At 43.2% G+C, this 19,188-nt stretch overlaps 1 protein-coding gene across 2 annotated transcripts in view; it reads left to right on the top strand.

The window, feature by feature from the left end:
• The window catches only part of ATRIP (ATR interacting protein), a 180,405-nt gene that overhangs the window by 128,277 nt on the left and 32,940 nt on the right, over positions 1 to 19,188 (top strand). For both annotated transcript variants that reach the window (XM_089687725.1, XM_089687726.1), the window contains exon 11: positions 9,720 to 9,811. In XM_089687725.1, coding sequence (XP_089543851.1) covers positions 9,720 to 9,811 — 92 coding nt within the window. The remainder of the gene's footprint in view (positions 1 to 9,719; positions 9,812 to 19,188) is intronic.

The following is a 19,188-nucleotide window of genomic DNA, read 5'->3' as shown; positions in this document are numbered from 1 at the left end:
TCTCAACTATATGTTTAAATACTTCAGCATGCTGGTTCCTACTGATTTGGGGGTTAAAGATGGATTTATTTGTAAGAAGATCATTATTTTTACCACCCCCCTGCTTTTATTTACAAAATACTTTTTAATATTCAATTTCCCAAAATACTGTATTTCTGGAGATCAATCTATATATTCAATTTATGCAAGTTTGCCTGTGGTGCATGTTTTAAACCAATTCACAGACAAAACAGAGATTTTTAACTATATCTCCGTGGGTAGTTCACAGACACCATATTATAAAATATAACTTTTTATTCAAACAATCCTTGATAAAAATTAGACCAAAGTCAGTATAAAACATCAGTTAAAGAATGAGGTTCATTGCAAGACCTTACAGAGTAAATACAAAAATGAGAACCAAAGTCTACTTGTTTCGCTGTTAGACACCAGCTTCTTCAGGACTTTTTCTGGTCTCACACATGTATTGTTACAGCCTAGGGCAAAATCAGGGACCATCTTGCCTTCCCAGCTTGTTGCCAGTGTGTGTGATATGTATAACAAAACACCTGCGCTTAGATGGATAAAAAATAAACAGTAAAAGCTGCTAACACCTACTAATGTACCAACAAATAGCATAAACAAATAAAATATAAATGGTGTAGCGCTGATACTCTAGTCAGAAATATCATGCAGCTAGTATATATACTTGTAACAGAAATGAAATACTCCTTTGTGACTATAAGAAATATACCATAATCTCATAGGTAGCATAAAGATCATAAATAAAACACACAATATACATAAATCCACGTCAGTGAATCACACCATAGAATTACCAATCACTAGTGTAAGTGTAACACACTCAATCAGTGACAAATGGTGATATATCAGTCCACTTTGCACACAAGTGAGAAAATCTTCATAAACGTGAAGGTGCCATATGTGCCAAGGATCCCAAAATGGTCTGAGTGCCCCCTCACCTCCTTGCAGTGACCACAAGGGCCAGCCAACTTAGTAATAACCTCCCAACGATCTCCTAAGGATAACCTTTCCAATTTGGACTGTGATGGTTAATAACCAGGGCTTTGACCAGACCAGACTTTGACCAGACCTTCTCCTGCACTCCACCGTTCTGGCAATGCCTCACGGGTCACCCTGATGAAGTCACGTGCTACTCGTGACCCAGCGCGTTCTTACGCCTATCGTCAGTTCCGGGACGCGGTGACGTCATTTCCGGCGCACGCGCCATATTGGGACTCCAAAAAGCCACATGCTATGAGGACAGCTGGCGTTTTTTGATACCTGCTAACATGTGAGTGGGTATATTTTTTACTTTGATACAATAAAATGATTATATTACACTATGGAGCGTATCTATTTGTGTCTCTGAGTGGAACCTAAAGGGACGTGAGGCATTGCCAGAACGGTGGAGTGCAGGAGAAGGTCTGGTCAAAGCCCTGGTTATTAACCATCACAGTCCAAATTGGAAAGGTGATCCTTAGGAGATCATCGGGAGGTTATTACTAAGTTGGCTGGCCCTTGTGGTCACTGCAAGGAGGTGAGGGGGCACTCAGACCATTTTGGGATCCTTGGCACATATGGCACCTTCACGTTTATGAAGATTTTCTCACTTGTGTGCAAAGTGGACTGATATATCACCATTTGTCACTGATTGAGTGTGTTACACTTACACTAGTGATTGGTAATTCTATGGTGTGATTCACTGACGTGGATTTATGTATATTGTTTTATTTCTGATCTTTATGCTACCTATGAGATTATGGTATATTTGTCATAGTCACAAAGGAGTATTTCATTTCTGTTACAAGTATATATACTAGCTGCGTGATATTTCTGACTAGAGTATCAGCGCTACACCATTTATATTTTATGTGTGTGTGTGATATACGATCCCAACTTGCACTGGCTTCAGTGCCATACACTGTAAGTGCAATTTTACTTTTTTTAATAAATTGTGATTTATACAGAGAGCACTAGATTCTGTATTCTGTTTCTACACACTTATTCCTGCCATTGAGTGTTCCATCTGAAGGGGGAAGAGATACTTGCTATTCACATTTAGAAGTCAACTGCCCCAAGAGGGAAAAAGCGTTTTGTGACCTGACTGGTAATGCAGGAGCTATGTATTTGATATTTGCAGCGGCCATCTGATATTCTGTGATGGAAGCACGAACAGCACTGGATTTTGTGTTATTATGGACTTCACTTTAGTTACAAATTGTGTGTGTGTGTATATATATATATATATCTGTGTGTGTATATATATATTTATTGGACTTAATAATTTATTTGGGTTGCACTACACGATTTTGCTTTAGATTTTTGGAAAGTGGTGTAAATTCACATTGACGTGTATAGCTTGCAGCTTGTCAAGTATTTTTAGGGTTGTAATTTTTGTTGTTTATTTTTATTATATTTTCTTTTTGGTTGCGCTAATTGATTCACTTATTTATTTTGTTTGCACTTTGTCTTGACTGCCCACTCTATTTCTCTTGCAACTGCCTCCAGTCCAAGCTATAGCCTCTTTCAAAATGTACATTTTTCTGGCAGCCGCCCCATGATTGTCAACAGAGGCTTTTTCTGCAGATCTTCCCCACTGCACATGTTCTCTAAACAGTACCATCTGTTGTATTCAGTACTATATTCTCTCTAAACACCTGTGCTATCTTTACGGTACCTCAAATCTGAGCTGCAAGGTTGCTGCTTCATGTCCGCTTTTGTGTTGCAGCATCTCTAGAATTTTGCCCTCCACATTTCCACACTGCTGTCCTAGCTGTCATAGTGCAGACAAACACCCAATCACCTGCCATTTCAGAAATATGAAGGAGTCTCTGGGTGTGCCAAGTCTGGCCCCTTAACGTTAAAACGTAGAAATAACAGGAACCACTGCAGGATAAATACTAATACAATTTACTGGTGATGTCATCGGGACTGAACCATATGTAGACCTAACTAATAGAATGTGAGCAAGAAGTTCACATTAAAGAGCTCCTAGTAGAGAACAGAACCACAGCTTTAAAAATTGCAAATTAATTGTAAGTATCAATAACTATTAAATGCCTATACACCTTCATCTGACACTGATTAAAACCAAAAGACAGTGTTGTCGTAGATAGTAAAACACAGCACAGGCTCACAGGCATACAAACCACACACACATACAGTGGGGCAAAAAAGTATTTAGTCAGCCACCAATTGTGCAAGTTCTCCCACTTAAAAAGATGAGAGAGGCCTGTAATTGGCCTCATAGGTAGACCGCAACTAGGAGAGACAAAATTAGAAAAAAAATCCAGACAATCACATTGGCTGATTTGGAAAGAACTTATTTGCAAATTATGGTGGAAAATAAGTATTTGGTCAATATCAAAAGTTCATCTCAATACTTTGTTATATATCTTTTGTTGGCAATGGCAGAGGTCAAACGTTTCCTGTAAGTCTTCACAAGGTTGGCACACACTGTTGCTGGTATGTTTGCCCATTCCTCCATGCAGATCTCCTCTAGAGCAGTGATGTTTTGGGGCTGTCGCTGGGCAACACGGACTTTCAACTCCCTCCAAATGTTTTCTATGGGGTTGAGATCTGGAGACTGGCTAGGCCACTCCAGGACCTTGAAATGCTTCTTACGAAGCCACTCCTTCATTGCTCGGGTGGTATGTTTGGAATCATTGTCATGTTGGAAGACCCAGCCACGTTTCATCTTCAATGCCCTTGCTAATGGAAGGAGGTTTGCACTCAAAATCTCACGATACATGGCCACATTCATTCTGTCCTGTACATGGATCAGTCGTCCTGGTCCCTTTGCGGAGAAACAGCCCAAAGCATGATGTTGCCACCCCCATGCTTCACAGTAGGTATGGTGTTCTTTGGATGCAACTCAGCATTCTCTCTCCTTCATACACGACGAGTTGTGTTTCTACCAAACAGTTCTATTTTGGTTTCATCTGACCATATGACATTCTCCCAATCCTCTTCTGGATCATCCAAATGCTCTCTAGCAAACTTCAGACGGGCCCGGACATGTACTGGCTTAAGCAGGGCGACACGTCTGGCACTGCAGGATCTGAGTCCCTGGCGGTGTAGTGTGTTACTGATGGTAACCTTTGTTACGTTGGTCCCAGCTCTCTGCAGGTCATTCACTAGGTCCCCCCATGTGGTCCTGGGATTTTTGCTCACCGTTCTTGTGATTGTTTTGACCCCACGGGGTGAGATCTTTCATGGAGCCCCAGATCGAGGGACATTATCAGTGGTCTTGTATGTCTTCCATTTTCTAATTATTGCTCCCACAGTTGTTTTGTTCACACCAAGCTGCTTGCCTATTGCAGATTCAGTCTTCCCAGCCTGGTGCAGGTCTACAATTTTGTTTCTGGTGTCCTTCGACAGCTCTTTGGTCTTCACCATAGTGGATTTTGGAGTGTGACTGTTTGAGGTTGTGGACAGGTGTCTTTTATACTGATAACAAGTTCAAGCAGGTGCCATTGATACAGGTAATGAGTGCAGGACAGAGGAGCCTCTTAAGAAGGTACATGTCTGTGAGAGCCAGAAATCTTGTTTGTAGGTGACCAAATACCTTTTTTCCACCATAATTTGCAAATAAATTCTTTCCAAATCATCCGATGTGATTGTCTGGATTTTTGTTCTCATTTTGTCTCTCATAGTTGAGGTCTACCTATGATGCCAATTACAGGCCTCTCTCATCTTTTTAAGTGGGAGAACTTGCACAATTGGTGGCTGACTAAATACTTTTTTGCCCCACTGTACATTTGCAATAGTGTACATAAACGGGCAGTCAGAACTAAATGAAGGTCAGCAACAACATACAGTCAGGTCCATAAATATTGGGACATTGACACAATTCTAACATTGTTGGCTCTATACTCCACCACAATGGATTTGAAATTAAATGAACAAGATGTGCTTTAACTGCAGACTGTCAGCTTTAATTTGATGGTATTTACATCCAAATCAGGTGAACGGTGTAGGAACAGTTTGTATATGTGACTCCCACTTGTTAAAGACCAAAAGTAATGGGACAGAATAATCATAAATATTTCCGTCTGGAATGCATAGACCTCACCAAACTCTGGGTTTCATCCCTGGTGATGCTCTGCCAGGCCTCTACTTCAACTGTCTTCAGTTCCTGCTTGTTCTTGGGGCATTTTCCCTTCAGTTTTGTCTTCAGCAAGTGAAATGCATGCTCAATCGGATTCAGGTCAGGAGATTGACTTGGCCATTGCATAACATTCCACTTCTTTCCCTCAAAAAACTCTTTGGTTGCTTTTGCAGTATGCTTTGGGTCATTGTCCATCTGCACTGTGAAGCGGTGTCCAATGAGTTCTGAAGCATTTGGCTGAATATGAACAGATAATATTGCCTGAAACACTTCAGAATTCATCCTGCTGCTTTTGTCAGCAGTCACAAGAGTACAAGAAAACCAGTTCCATTGGCAGCCATACATGCCCACACCATGACACTACCACTACCATGCTTCACTGATGAGGTGGTATGCTTAGGATCATGGGCAGTTCCTTTCCTTCTCCATACTCTTCTCTTCTCATCACTCTGGTAGAAGTTGATCTTGGTCTCATCTGTCCATAGGATGTTGTTCCAGAACTGTGAATGCTTTTTTAGATGTCATTTGGCAAACTCTAATCTGGCCTTCCTGTTTGTGAGGCTCACCAATGGTTTACATCTTGTGGTGAACCCTCTGTATTCACTCTGGTGAAGTCTTCTCTTGATTGTTGACTTTGAACACATACACCTACCTCCTGGAGAGTGTTCTTGATCTGGCCAACTGTTGTGAAGGGTGTTTTCTTCACCAGGGAAAGAATTCTTCGGTCATCCACTACAGTTGTTTTCCGTGGTCTTCCGGGTCTTTTGGTGTTGCTGAGCTCACTGGTGCGTTCCTTCTTTTTAAGAATGTTCCGAACAGTTGTTTTGGCTACGCCTAATGTTTTTGCTATCTCTCTGATGGGTTTGTTTTGTTTTTTTCAGCCTAATGATGGCTTGCTTCACTGATAGTGACAGCTCTTTGGATCTCATCTTGAGAGTTAACAGCAACAGATTCCAAATGCAAATAGCACACTTGAAATTAAATCTGGACCTTTTATCTGCTCATTGTAATTGAGATAATGAGGGAATAACACACACCTGGCCGTGGAACAGCTGAGAAGCCAATTGTCCCATTACTTTTGGTCCCTTAACAAGTGGGAGGCACATGTGCAAACTGTTGCAATTCCTACACCGTTCACCTGATTTGGATGTAAATACCCTCAAATTAAAGCTGACAGTCTGCAGTTAAAGCACATCTTGTTCGTTTCATTTCAAATCCATTGTGTGTGGTGGTGTATAGAGCCAAAAATGTTAGAATTGTGTCGATGTCCCAATATTTATGGACCTGACTGTAGTTGTGATGATTGGGAAGATAATCCACATTGGGGATTAGTCCACTTGTGTTACTGTGTATCTAATCTAAAAGTTCTTATGGAGATGAAGATCCCATTGGGTAATACCAGACCAGTGACTTGGATATAAGCAACCTCTGAGGTATATAGAATACACAGTTCAAAATCGATGACATCATCAATCAAAACGAGTGTCCATGGTCAAATAGACATGCTGAGATTTCAGACTTATTGAATCAGCCGTGCACAGAGGGCCAACTGATCAGAGTATAATGGCAATCTACATATGTTCATTTCACACACACAGGTGAGATTCACCAAGTATAAGGCTCCCCAGAGCAATCACAGTCATGGGACAAACTCCCGATGTAGACAACACCTGGTTTTGGTGTGATGCTGCTCAACACTCTAGATATGATCATTATTCAGGAAATCCTGCCCATCTGTATGATACTGCCGCTGTAGGACTTTATAAATGACTCCATTGGTGGCATCTCTGGAAATCAGATGGTCCATGCTCCATGTGAAGTGGCATGATGGAAAACCGTGTGGGCGTGATTACGTTGTGACATCAGCGCATTTCGCTCACCAAGTCACGTGAGCTTCTTCAGGGTGGGACCATCTGATTTCCAGAGATGCCATCAATGGAGTAATTTATGAAGTCATACAGCGGCAGTGTCCGACAGATGGCCAGGATTGCCTGAATTGTAACGATTACCATTAAGCACCAACCCTTTAATACCCAATTTTTGTCAGGGTTATTGTAGTTGTTGCAAACAGCTGCACCACAACTTCACACATCAGGAAAAATGGAAGTACTGCCCTAGAAGAGAAAAATTACAGTTTTTCCATGTAACGTCCACCCAGTCCACAGTTCGGTCATCTATACCTTTACTTTTCAGTCCATAAATGTCTAAATGGAACTCAGCTGCCACTCTTCTGTCCCCACCACTCCTCGGTAATCAGGTTGTTCTCTGCCTCCTTTCCACATTGTCCAAGATCACTTCTCACTCTACCACACTCCTCACACACATACACATCTTTCTTCTCAGCCATGCTCAACCCACTTTACAATTCTAGTGGTTTATGATCAGATCATGCTCATCTTTTTCTATATCCCCATTGCAATATGATCTTGCTGCCGTGATGGTTTGGTGGTCACCTGACAGTTCTTTTATATAAACTGCCTGGCCTGATTTCACACACCTACTGCCACATTGTCTCCTATATTCTGGATTTGCCAAACAGTATAAAGTAAGTGCTGAATAAGTGTAAAATATGTGATTAAAATAAAGTTTGTTTAAGGTGCTAAAGTTACAACTGTCAGAAGCAAGCCTATATAAGTAAAATCATTTTTACCTTAAACCCTCACATTCTTGCATAGAATTACAGTTCGATCCCTATAAACAGCTGCTTTTTCAGGTACTTCCCCTGTTTAATGCCCAGACGAGACTGCTTAACTCTTGGTTAATGCTGAGATTTAGGGTGTCTGATATAGACATTTTGAAAAGTTTTGTTTTTGTAGAGATATGAACCGCATGTAAGGATTTATATTAAAATATTTAATCAAACATTGGGGACCATCAAGGGGCTTTAGTTCTTATGTTAACCCCTTCCTACTAGCAACCTGTCCCTTTGCTACAAATACATTTTACAAATATTAGCACTTTGAGCAGGGGGATACTACAGATTGTGGGGCCCCCATGCAACCCCTCTCTGTGACACCTAGTATTGTCAATTGTCACAATTCAGTCACTGATCTGAACATAAAATATGCCTAAATTAAAGCAAGACTTAACTATATCTGAGCACCACAAACTGAAAATGCCATTTAATTCATTTTTTAATATTCAAAACGCTCTCATCCATCCATCCATCCATGTCTCCATATTTTATTTTGTTCAAAATTTGCTTTGAAAAACACACCCATAGCATTTCTAAGCCATGGACATCTTGAATAGGCAGAAGATTCATGCCCCTAGCTCAAGCATGCAGGCAGAATTGCTTGCTTAGCTATGAAATCCCCTCCTTCAGATGAAGGAAGAAAAAATGTTCATGGCCTTAGGCCCAAAACCAGGAAGCAACTAAGGAAAAGTAAAAAAAAAATAAAATAAGTTTAAAGTAAATATAATATACCTTCCTATCTATTTACTATAGTTAGCCACATATAGATTAAAAATGGTTATTGTTGATTGGGAAAGTAAAGTTCTATTTTAAGGAGAGACAGAGTTAATGCATAACCGTGAAACACTGTTGAAGATGCACGTTTTCAGAAAAGAGCAGGAGTACAGGGAATTTTAACCTTGATTTTCCTACAAACTACTCATTCAGTAGCTCCACAATCTATTTCAGCATATCAGATTTAAAATTTCAGAAAGCATGTGCTAAAAGAGGTGGTCTGTTACTCCGTTAAAAGAAAAAAAAGCAAGCATTGTAGCAATAATGTTAAAAATAGCCATCAAGATGTTTCATATGATTAAATAAATGTTGGTCCTCCTGCATGCAATTACACTATAACACTGATACAAATTTCTTTAACCATTTCCCACCCAGTCTATTATAAAAATAAGCCCTGATGGGTGTTCTCTAATCCTGGGAGGACGTCATGTGAGTAATTGTCATTCAAAGTGTGTAAGTGCTGAAAACTTAAAAAATGGCCTGGGCAGGAAGGGGGTGAAAGTGTCTGGTATTGAGGTGGTTAAACTTTGGATTTATTTTGCAGAACTGCAGATGAGATGCTTAATAAATCTACACTGCTAAGACAGCTAGCGATTCTGATGACTCCTCGTGTGCATCTTCTAGACTGTGGACTTCAGTTTGTCTTAACAGTTTCCCTAATTGATTCTCCACATCACCCATAGGCTCCATAGAAGCTTCATGGGCAGCTATGGCTGTAGTTACTCCACTGGCTTTGAGAGCCATCAGTCAACCTTTGTGTCCCAGCTGTCATTGACCCCTCCTGTCCCCATTGACAATCAGGTGGTTCCTGATCATCTGATTAGCTACATGACTTCATACAAGTTGGATGCTTCATTGATGAAATAAGCGTTTAGCCTGCAGGTGCCACTGCAGCCTGAAGGTGACGGTGTTCATGTTTATTACTGTAAAGTTACAGCTAAAGTGGTTATAATTTTAAAAAAAATCATTAATGAAAAAATTGTAGACTGGTAGGCAAATTATTCATAGTGTTATTGTCAAGTTAACCAGCGCTTGCTAAATTTGGCCAGGGCATCTTGTCAGGAAAGGGTTAGATGTGGAACCTTCTACTGTATATGATACAGAATAGTAATGTGTTATGTTTTCTTTTTATGGCAGAAAATTGTATCCTGCTTGCTTTGTATGTGTACATCACTTTAAAACCAGACAAACAGGCATCGGAATCACTCTGGGTACAGTTCGAGCATGAGGTAAGTAAAGGGCACTGTTTTGTTTAGTTTTTTTTATAATTTGCCCCACAGTTTTGCTTACATGTTTAGTATCATGTTCTTACTTTCTGCTGACTTATGGCACTTTTGTATATACCATCGTATAGTGTAGTTACTTTTTCTTTACAGATTTATTGACATGTTAACTTGTTTTCCTCCAATTAACCACTTGCCTACTGGGCACTTATACCCCCTTCCTGCCCAGGCCAATTTTCAGCTTTCAGCGCTATCGCACATTGAATGACAATTGCACGGTCATGCAACACTGTACCCATATGAAATTTTTATACATTTTTTCACACAAATAGAGCTTTCTTTTGGTGGTATTTACTCGCCGCTAGGTGTTTTAATTTTTGCACTATAAACAAAAAAAAGCAAAAAAATTTGAAAACGTTTTTCTTTTGTTTCTATTATAAAATTTTGCAAACAGGTAATTTTTTCCTTCACTAATGTGCGTTGATGAGGCTGCACTGATGGGCACAGATGGGCGGCACTGATGAGCTGACACTGATGGGTGGCACTGACTGGCGGCACTGCTGGGCACAGGTGGTTGGCGGTGCTGGGCACAGGTGGGTGGCGCTGGTGGTTGGCAATGCAGGGCACCAATCATCAGGGCACTGATCATCAGTGCCCTGATGATCGGTGCCGATCCCTCCTCTGACAACTGCCGGTTCTCGGCAGTACTTTCCTCACTTTGTGACAGAGTGAGGAAAGTGCAGCCGATAACCGGCAATTGCATTTCCCAGTGATCAGTATACACGGCTGATCACGTGGTTAAAGGCCGCTGTGATTGGCCTTTTACCATATCATGTGATTAGCTGTGTCCGTAGGAGAGCGTGTTCTGGGAGGACGTCATATGACGCCCTCCCAGAACTGGCCAGCCGCAGTGAAGCCGTCATTCGGCTATCTGCGGTCGGCAGGTAGTTAAAGGGTTGCCTCCTAAATTGGTTTCACTTGTGCTTATTTATTTTGCCTTGTACGTTACTGACGTTAATGACGTACTGAACCTTGTGTAGGCGCTCATAGTTCTGTGAGCACTGAATACAACATGCCCTGTTCTGCTTCATATACTGTATGATTCAGAACTTTCTCACTCCATTGGCAGTTACTTAGTCATGTATATATGTATTTACTACCTTTTTATAGATATGTTGTTACTCCATTAAGCATGAAAAAATAGATTTTTGACTTCCTTGTAAAATCCATTATTCAAAGAAATTGATTTTACAGGTAAGCCAAAAATCCGATAATCTTTATCGTACATCACAGGACACAGAGCAGCTGCCTTATGAACATGGATGTTCCAAAGCATTTAACATGAGGGGAAAGCAACAAGCCACCAGGCCTAAACAACCAAAGATATAACAGTAAAGAACCTTATGCAGCAGCCTGCAAAGCACTGTAACCAAAGAAAGCATCCTTTGTGGCCCTAACATCCACGTGGTAAAACGATGTAAAAGGTACAGAAGACCTGAGCTACCGAAGCTTGATGACTGGTCACCCAGGAGGCATCTACACTCCTGGCAGAATGGGCTGTCACCATAAAAAGGTGGGACTTTTCCTTTCAAACAAGAAGCTTGAGAAATAAGCTGCCAAATCCAATAGGAAATTCTAAACTGGTAGCTACATGACCTTTCCTTGCTCCCTGTGAAAGTACAAAGACAGAATCCAATTGCTGAATCGCAGCAGTCGATCTTGGTAGCACGAACCACATCCAAGCTCTATAGAGCTTTTGTTTTCCATAGATTGAGGCCTAGGGCAAAAGGAAGGTAAGGAAATGTCCTGGTTGAGATGGGAGATAGAGGATGATGACTGAGGATAAAGAACCACCTTGTCATGGTCATAAACCAAAAACGCCTCCTTATAGGAAAAGGGCTGCCATTTCTGAAACCCTATGAGCTGAAGTAATGACGACCACAAACACACTTCCGCATCAGAAGAATTAAAGTAGTTGTAACCCTTACATATACCCAGTGAAGTGACTATCCTCAGGTGATGCACACAGATTAAGCAAATTCTTCTATATAATATGTACCTGTTTATCTGCAGTCTCTACATCTGTTCAAAGTACAGAATTTATAACGCTTGGAAAGCTCTGAGAGCTGATTGGAGAGAAGGGTGGAGCATGTAACATGTTCCCACTCTTGCAGCTGCTCTCCTACTCTTCTAGTGACCGCGAGCCGGGGATCTTTTCCCTGAACTCACTGTCACATTTTCGTGTAAAAATGCTCACCCAGCCGCATCATTCATTCACAGAGTTCTGTGAATGGAAAAACTACAGATACTGTCAGCATTTACGCCTGACGTCTTGTAGCCTTTAATAAACTACCAAAGCACTGGTGAGCGCTCTAGGTAGTTCATTGCTGGTCCCTGTCATTGTGTAGCTGCCTGTCTATATAAGCAAACTGCTTATACAGATTGTCTGCAGGAACCATGCATTGCACCTGTTATCTGCTGATCGTGGGTGCAGTGCTTTAAAGGATCCTAATATAGAAAAATGCACATTTTTTGTCTACCTGCAAAAAGGTGTGCAATCATTTTATATATATATATATATATATATATATATATATATATATATACACACACACACACACAGTAAGCATCAACTTGAAAAGCCACAAGGATCAAGGTGGTCTGATCAGAGGAGCAACATGTGTGACACCCTGTACAAAGGCAAGTACCAAGGAATGAGCAACAAAAGGACTGCTAGTGCTGAAATTTGACCCTTCATCAAACTCCAAGACCAGATGTATATCAACTCCCATTTAGAGGAAAGCCAAGGTACAGCCCACAATATACTTCCAAGGATACAAACCTAACACCAACTAATGTATGATTTTCAGGTCCTATGGTAAATCTTCCTGGAAGTTGTCTTCCTAGCTCTCAAAAAGTGTGAGAATGACTGACTGGATCGGAGGCTCCCCTGTCTCTTAGGACCCTTGCTTCATTAGCCAAGCCATTAAAGCCAACAACAGTAAAGAAGGATAGAAGATTATACTTTGCAACAGGAGGTTGGGATAGTCTGGAAGGACTCACAGACTGTTCACCAACATGTTCATGCTGTCAGAATACCATGTTCTCCTGGGCCAAGCCAGAGTGATTAGAATCACCAATATTCTTTCCACCTGAATTCTGCAGAGTAGACACAGTAGAAGCTGTATCAAGAACATGAAGCTTTGCCCAAGAAAAGAGCTCCACTTCCTCCTGGGCTGGCCAACTTCTGGTGCCTCCTTGATGATTTATGTATGCCATGGCTGTTTCATTGCCTGATTAAACCCTTGCCAGGAGACTTTGCAAATGCATTGACCAATGTAGGAGAGCCAGGCCAATAGTCTGTGTTTCAGAATATTGATGGACAAAAAACTCTCCTGTGGAGACCAAGAGCCCTACATAGAAAGTTTACCCCCCTCCCTTTCACGAACCTACCAAGATGGCATCTGCTGTCAGCACTTTCCAGGATAGGTGGAGAAAGGACCTTCTTGTCTCCAGCAGTTGTGAAGACATCCACCAGTTGAGAGACCATAGAGGGCCGGGGTATAAGGACATTGGAGGATCCAATGACTGCATTCTTCTGTCCTATGGCACCAGAACATTCTGCAAATGATTCTGGATCTTGTGACGGCTGCCTGTGAGAAGAGGACTTTGGAACCACTTCAAGGAGAAAATACATAAAGACCTTCTGAGTCTGAAAAACAACCCTGGGGTTCTTCTGGTGCAGAGTCTCCGAAAGAGGAATCTTCTGCCTCTCGCTCTTCAGGTACACAGTCATCTGTTTCTGTGTCATCCTTCTTAAATTCCTCCTCCATTAACCTCCCTGATGGTATTCCCGAGTGTAGCTCAGGGTAAAGTTTCAGTACCAAAAGCGGTAACCCCAAGCTACACTCGGGCTTATCATGCGGCACTGCTCCGGCATCTGTTCACTTACCTTGTCCTGCGCTCCCACGATGTTCCCCCTGCAGTGTCCCCGACAATGTAATCCGGCAGATGCCGGCATCTGTCATTTGGGTTCCGTCCTCTGCAAGCATACGGGGGGACGGAACGGCGGGAAATTTGAAAATGACAAAAAGTGACATTCACTAAATACACTAAAATCACATAGTAAAACATTACTGTATCAAACCATTTCACATACATTTTGTCCCTAGTGCTTTGTCCTGTGCCCTGCCTACATATTTACTGTTCTTATTGCCTGGAAACTGAGAAACATCCATGGCGTCCAAAAAGTGTCCCTTTAGGTCAAAATCAGTTTTAGATCAGCTAGAGAACAGCGATAGTAAATTAGAACCACTTGCAGAATTGAGTGATAATGATTGGTGGGGAAATTCGTCATCAGACACTGAAAACGATTTTGCGACTTTGCTCAGTGATGTGTGAACTTGGTGCTATATTTCAAATTTCAGTGTTTTTGGTTTGATTATATTATTGAATTAAATTTATTATTATTATTATTTTTTATGATTATTAAATTATAATTTGATTTCGTGTTTCAAATTTTATCATACCCAGGATGTTTACTAGACTCTTGTTAGGACAGATTTCAGTGAGTTATTCCTAAAAATTACAGGCCTATAATAAAAAAATATATATATTTCCATGCAAAAAAATTTACCACTTTGAGCACAGAAATATGGACATAATCAGACCGCTAGGGAGGTTAATGAGGGAAGAGTAGAAGGGGAATGTCCACAATACTTGAGAGCTGCTGTAACAGTGTTGTATCCCCACTGAACCAGACAACAAATTCTCCTTGGTTACATAAGAAATGGAGGATGGTGCCGTGAAGGTAGCAGAAGTACCCAATAAGGGAAGGAAATCAGCCTCTAGGAGCACATTGATCTCCAGCAGAAACAATATTATGGGGGCTAAGTGTAGGTTCTTTCCCTAGAGTCCCCCAACCCCCTCTCTCCTTCACACTCCTAACTTTCCCTTATATGTGAGATGGCCTGCTGACATCAGAAAAAAGAATCTGTGCTAAGTGAGCAATTCCAGTCAGCCAAGAGCACACTGTGCAAATGTCGCAGTGTGCTGGTCACCCTAGGAGAAGGGCTGCTAGGCTGCCAGTGACTCCACCACCCCAAGCAGGTGTGCTTACATGATGTCAAGGTCCTACCTTTTCCCAGAGGTTATGTTACTCCATGTGCTGGCATCCATCTTGGATTTATGCTGAGCATGGTGGGAAGCTTTTATGCCTTCAGGTCTCTGAGGTCCATCCCCCAGAGGGGTGTGGCTGAGTACATACAGTGGGGATCGAAAGTTTGGGCACCCCAGCTAAAAATTTGCATTAATGTGAATAAAGAAGCCAAGGAAAGATGGAAAAATCAGCAAATGGCATCAAATTACAGATTAGACATTCTTATAATATGTCAAGAAAAGTTAGATTTTATTTCCATCATTTACACTTTCAAAATAACAGAAAACAAAAAAATGGCGTCTGCAAAAGTTTGGGCACCCTGCAGAGTTAATATCTTGTACTGCCCCCTTTGGCAAGTATCACAGCTTGTAATTGCTTTTTGTAGCCAGCCAAGAGTCTTTCAATTCTTGTTTGAGGTATCTTTGCCCATTCTTCCTTACAAAAGTCTTCCAGTTCTTTGAGATTTCTGGGCTGTCTGTCACGCACTGCTCTTTTAAGGTCTATCCATAGATTTTCAGTTATGTTGAGGTCAGGAGATTGTGAAGGCCATGGCAAAACCTTCAGTTTACGCCTCTTGATGTAATCCCCCGTGGATTTCGAGGTGTGTTTAGGATCATTATCCATTTGTAGAAGCCATCCACTCTTTAACTTCAGCTTTTTCACAGATGGCATCAAGTTACCATCCAAAATTTGCTGAAATTTTATTGAATCCATTTTTCCTTCTACTCGTGAGATGTTCCCTGTGCCACTGGCTGCAACACAACCGCAAAGTATGATTGATCCAACCCCATGCTTAACAGTTGGACAGAGGTTCTTTTCATTAAATTCTGTGCCCCTTCTTCTCCAAACGTACCTTTGCTCATTCCGGCCAAAAAGTTCAATTTTAACCTCATCGGTCCACAGAACTTGTTTCCAAAATGCATCAGGCTTGTCTATATGTTCATTTGCAAAGTTCAAACGATGATTTTTGTGGTGAGGACGTAGAAGAGGTTTTCTTCTGATGACTCTTCCATGAAGACCATATTTGTACAAGTATCTCTTTATAGTGGAATAGTGTACCACAACTCCAGTGTCTGCCAGATCTTTTTGGAGGGATCGTGCAGTCAAACGTGGGTTTTGAATTGTTTTTCTCACAATCCTGCGAGCTGTTCTGTCTGATATTTTTCTTGGTCTTCCAGATATTGCTTTAACTTCCACTGTTCCTGATGACTGCCATTTCTTAATTACATTCCGAACAGAGGATATTGACATCTGAAAACGCTTTGCTATCTTCTTATAGCCTTCTCCAGCTTTGTAAGCATCAACTATTTTCAGTTTCAGTTTTCTAGACAACTGCTTAGAAGAACCCATGGTGCTGATTGTTGGGGCAAGGTCAGATGAGTCTGGGCATTTAAAACCTTTGAGATTGACATCACCTGGTCTTCCCAGACGATGATTGAGAACAATCCATGACACTGGCAGGTCTCAGCTTGGCAAAGGGGGCAGTGCATGCTATAAATTCTGCATGGTGCCCAAACTTTTGCAGACGCCATTTTTTTGTTTTCTGTTATTTTTAAAGTGTAAATGATGGAAATAAAATCTAACTTTTGTTGACGTATTATAAGAATGTCTAATCTGTAATTTGATGCCTTTTGGAGATTTTTCCATCTTTCCTTGGCTTCTTTATGCACATTAATACAAATTTTTAGCTGGGGTGCCCAAACTTTCGATCCCCACTGTATAAGCCTGTGATCCGCACATGCTCTTTGCACTTGTGTCTTTGTCTTGCTACAGCTCTGTGTATATGCTCGTGACTCTTCTGGTATTTGACTCGGCTTGTGACTAGACCATTCTCTGTGTTTTCCTTCGATCTGACCTTCCGTTGCTGAACCCGGCCCGTGACCTGTGATTCTCTGTCTACTGTTCTGTACTGTTTTGTCCCGTTGTTGTTGACCCGGCTTGCCTGACTACGCTATTGTCATTCTCACCAGCTACACGCCATTGGCGGCGGCCATTACCGCAGCCGGGGTGTCTCGGGGGCCGCGACCTGGTTCCTGGCTGCGTCAAGTCCATCCCCACCATCAGGGGCCCTGGTGAAGGGCAGCCTGGGACTTAGACTCCGCGCCCTGAGGGACTTCAGTCTGTTGGTGGTGGTTGTCGTCAGCCAGTGCGTTACCCTGCCACTAGGCCTACCTGTCCGTTCCACAGCCCTGCCCTGACATTACACAAGTGCCATGAATCCTGACGGTGCAGGTACGCCTTCACTTCCATTGTTGGTCGCCAGACTGGATCAACAGGATCTCCTGTTGGATCAGTTCGCTCAGGCATTGCAAACTCTGTTGGCACGCACCGCGCACCTTACTCCTGGTGTTATTAGGCCGGTTGTCACTCCGGTGGTCGCTCCCGCTGCTGTTCCGCTGGTTGCGCCTACCGCCGCGGCTGCTGCGGTACCCGCGGCGCCCAGAGGTATGACTGGTTCAGCCCCTCTTCCACAGCGCTTTGGGGGTGAGCCGAGTCAGTGTCGTGGTTTCCTCAACCAGGTGGGGATTTACTTCGAATTAATACCCCACGCTTTTCCGACTGAGAGGTCAAAGGTGGGTTTCCTAATATCGCTACTCTCAGACAAGGCCTTGGCCTGGGCAAATCCCTTATGGGAGAGGAATGACCCAGTGATTCACGAGTTTTCCGGTTTTGTCGATGCCTTCCGTAGGGTATTCGACGTACCGGCTCGCTCCGCCTCGGCTGCCAAGCTGCTCATGTCTATGCATCAGGGTTCACGGACCGTTGCCGAGTACGCCATAGAGTTTCGTACCCTGGCAGCAGAGGTGAGTTGGAACAATGAGGCTCTGGTGGCTGCGTTTTCTCAGGGTCTTTCTGATGCATTGAAGGACGAGATCGCAGCCAAGGAATTGCCTGTGGAGCTGGAAGCACTAATTTCCTTCCTGATCCTGATTGACACCAGGCTCAGGGAGAGGCCTTCACTCAAGGAACGCCTGCGGAGGCCTTCCAATCGACTGGCACCTGCGTTTTCGGTCCCACCCATTCCTCCCTCTCCTCCCACGCCTCCTGGGGATAGATTGTCTGGTGGTGAGCCCATGCAGCTGGGGTTTGCTCGCCTTTCCGAGGGAGAGCGGGCCGCTCGGCGTCAGGAGGGTCGCTGCCTGTACTGTGGTCTTGGTGGGCACTTTCGGCGGTCCTGTCCGGTCCGTCCGGGAAACGCTCGCACCTGAGATCCTGTCGGGGACAGATCTTGGGTGGAGTCTCCTCGTCCCCGGCGTTTCGCAGAGATAAGCCACTGATCACCGTTGTCCTCTCTTGGGCGGAGGGCTCGGCGACGGCCCAGGCGTTGGTAGATTCTGGGGCCGGCGGGTTGTTTATGGACAGCTCGTTTGCTGCCCAGCACTCCATTCCCCTGCAGGCTCGAGTTTCCCCATTGGTTCTCGAGGCGATAGATGGCAGGCCCCTGCAACCACCGCAAGTTACCCACGAGACTATGCCAGTGGAAGTAGCTATTGGGGCTGTTCACAGGGAGTTGGCCTGTTTCCAGGTGATTTCTTCTCCGCACTATTCGGTGGTTTTGGGGTATCCCTGGCTCCAGATGCACAATCCAACCTTCAATTGGCAAACTGCCGAGATTCTCTCGTGGTCTCCACAGTGTGGGGCCGGGTGCATCCGTGGGCCGGTTAAGGTGTTGTGTGCCTCCTCGGACTCTGCGTTGCCTACTGATTATGGGGAGTACCAGGACGTGTTTGATAAGGTACGCGCTGGTGCCTTACCTGCTCATCGTCCTTACGACTGCGCCATATCCTTGCAACCCGGTGCCACTCCTCCACGTGGCAGGGTGTATCCTCTCTCGGTTGCGGAGAATAAGGCCATGGAGGAGTACGTTGCGGATGCGCTTTCCCGGGGGCACATTCGTAAGTCTACTTCCCCCAGCTGGAGCGGGCTTTTTCTTTGTAAAGAAGAAGGGTGGTGAATTGAGGCCCTGCATTGATTATAGGGGTCTCGATCGAATCACCACTAAGAATGCATACCCGATTCCCTTGATTACTGAGTTGTTCGACCGCCTTAAGGGGGCAACAGTCTTTACCAAACTTGACCTTAGGGCGGCATACAACCTCGTACGGATCAAACGGGGATGAGTGGAAGACCGCGTTTAACACCAGAACCGGCCACTACGAATACCTGGTGATGCCCTTCGGGTTGTGTAACGCGCCCGCAGTTTTTCAGGAATTCATAAATGTTG

The sequence above is a fragment of the Staurois parvus genome, unplaced genomic scaffold, assembly GCF_062004578.1.
Source record: "Staurois parvus isolate SC_StPar_1 unplaced genomic scaffold, SC_StPar_1.0 ptg000436l, whole genome shotgun sequence".
Taxonomy (NCBI): Eukaryota; Metazoa; Chordata; class Amphibia; order Anura; family Ranidae; genus Staurois; species Staurois parvus.
The sequence above is the reverse complement of the archived record's forward strand: the minus strand, read 5'-3'. Positions and strand labels throughout refer to the sequence as shown.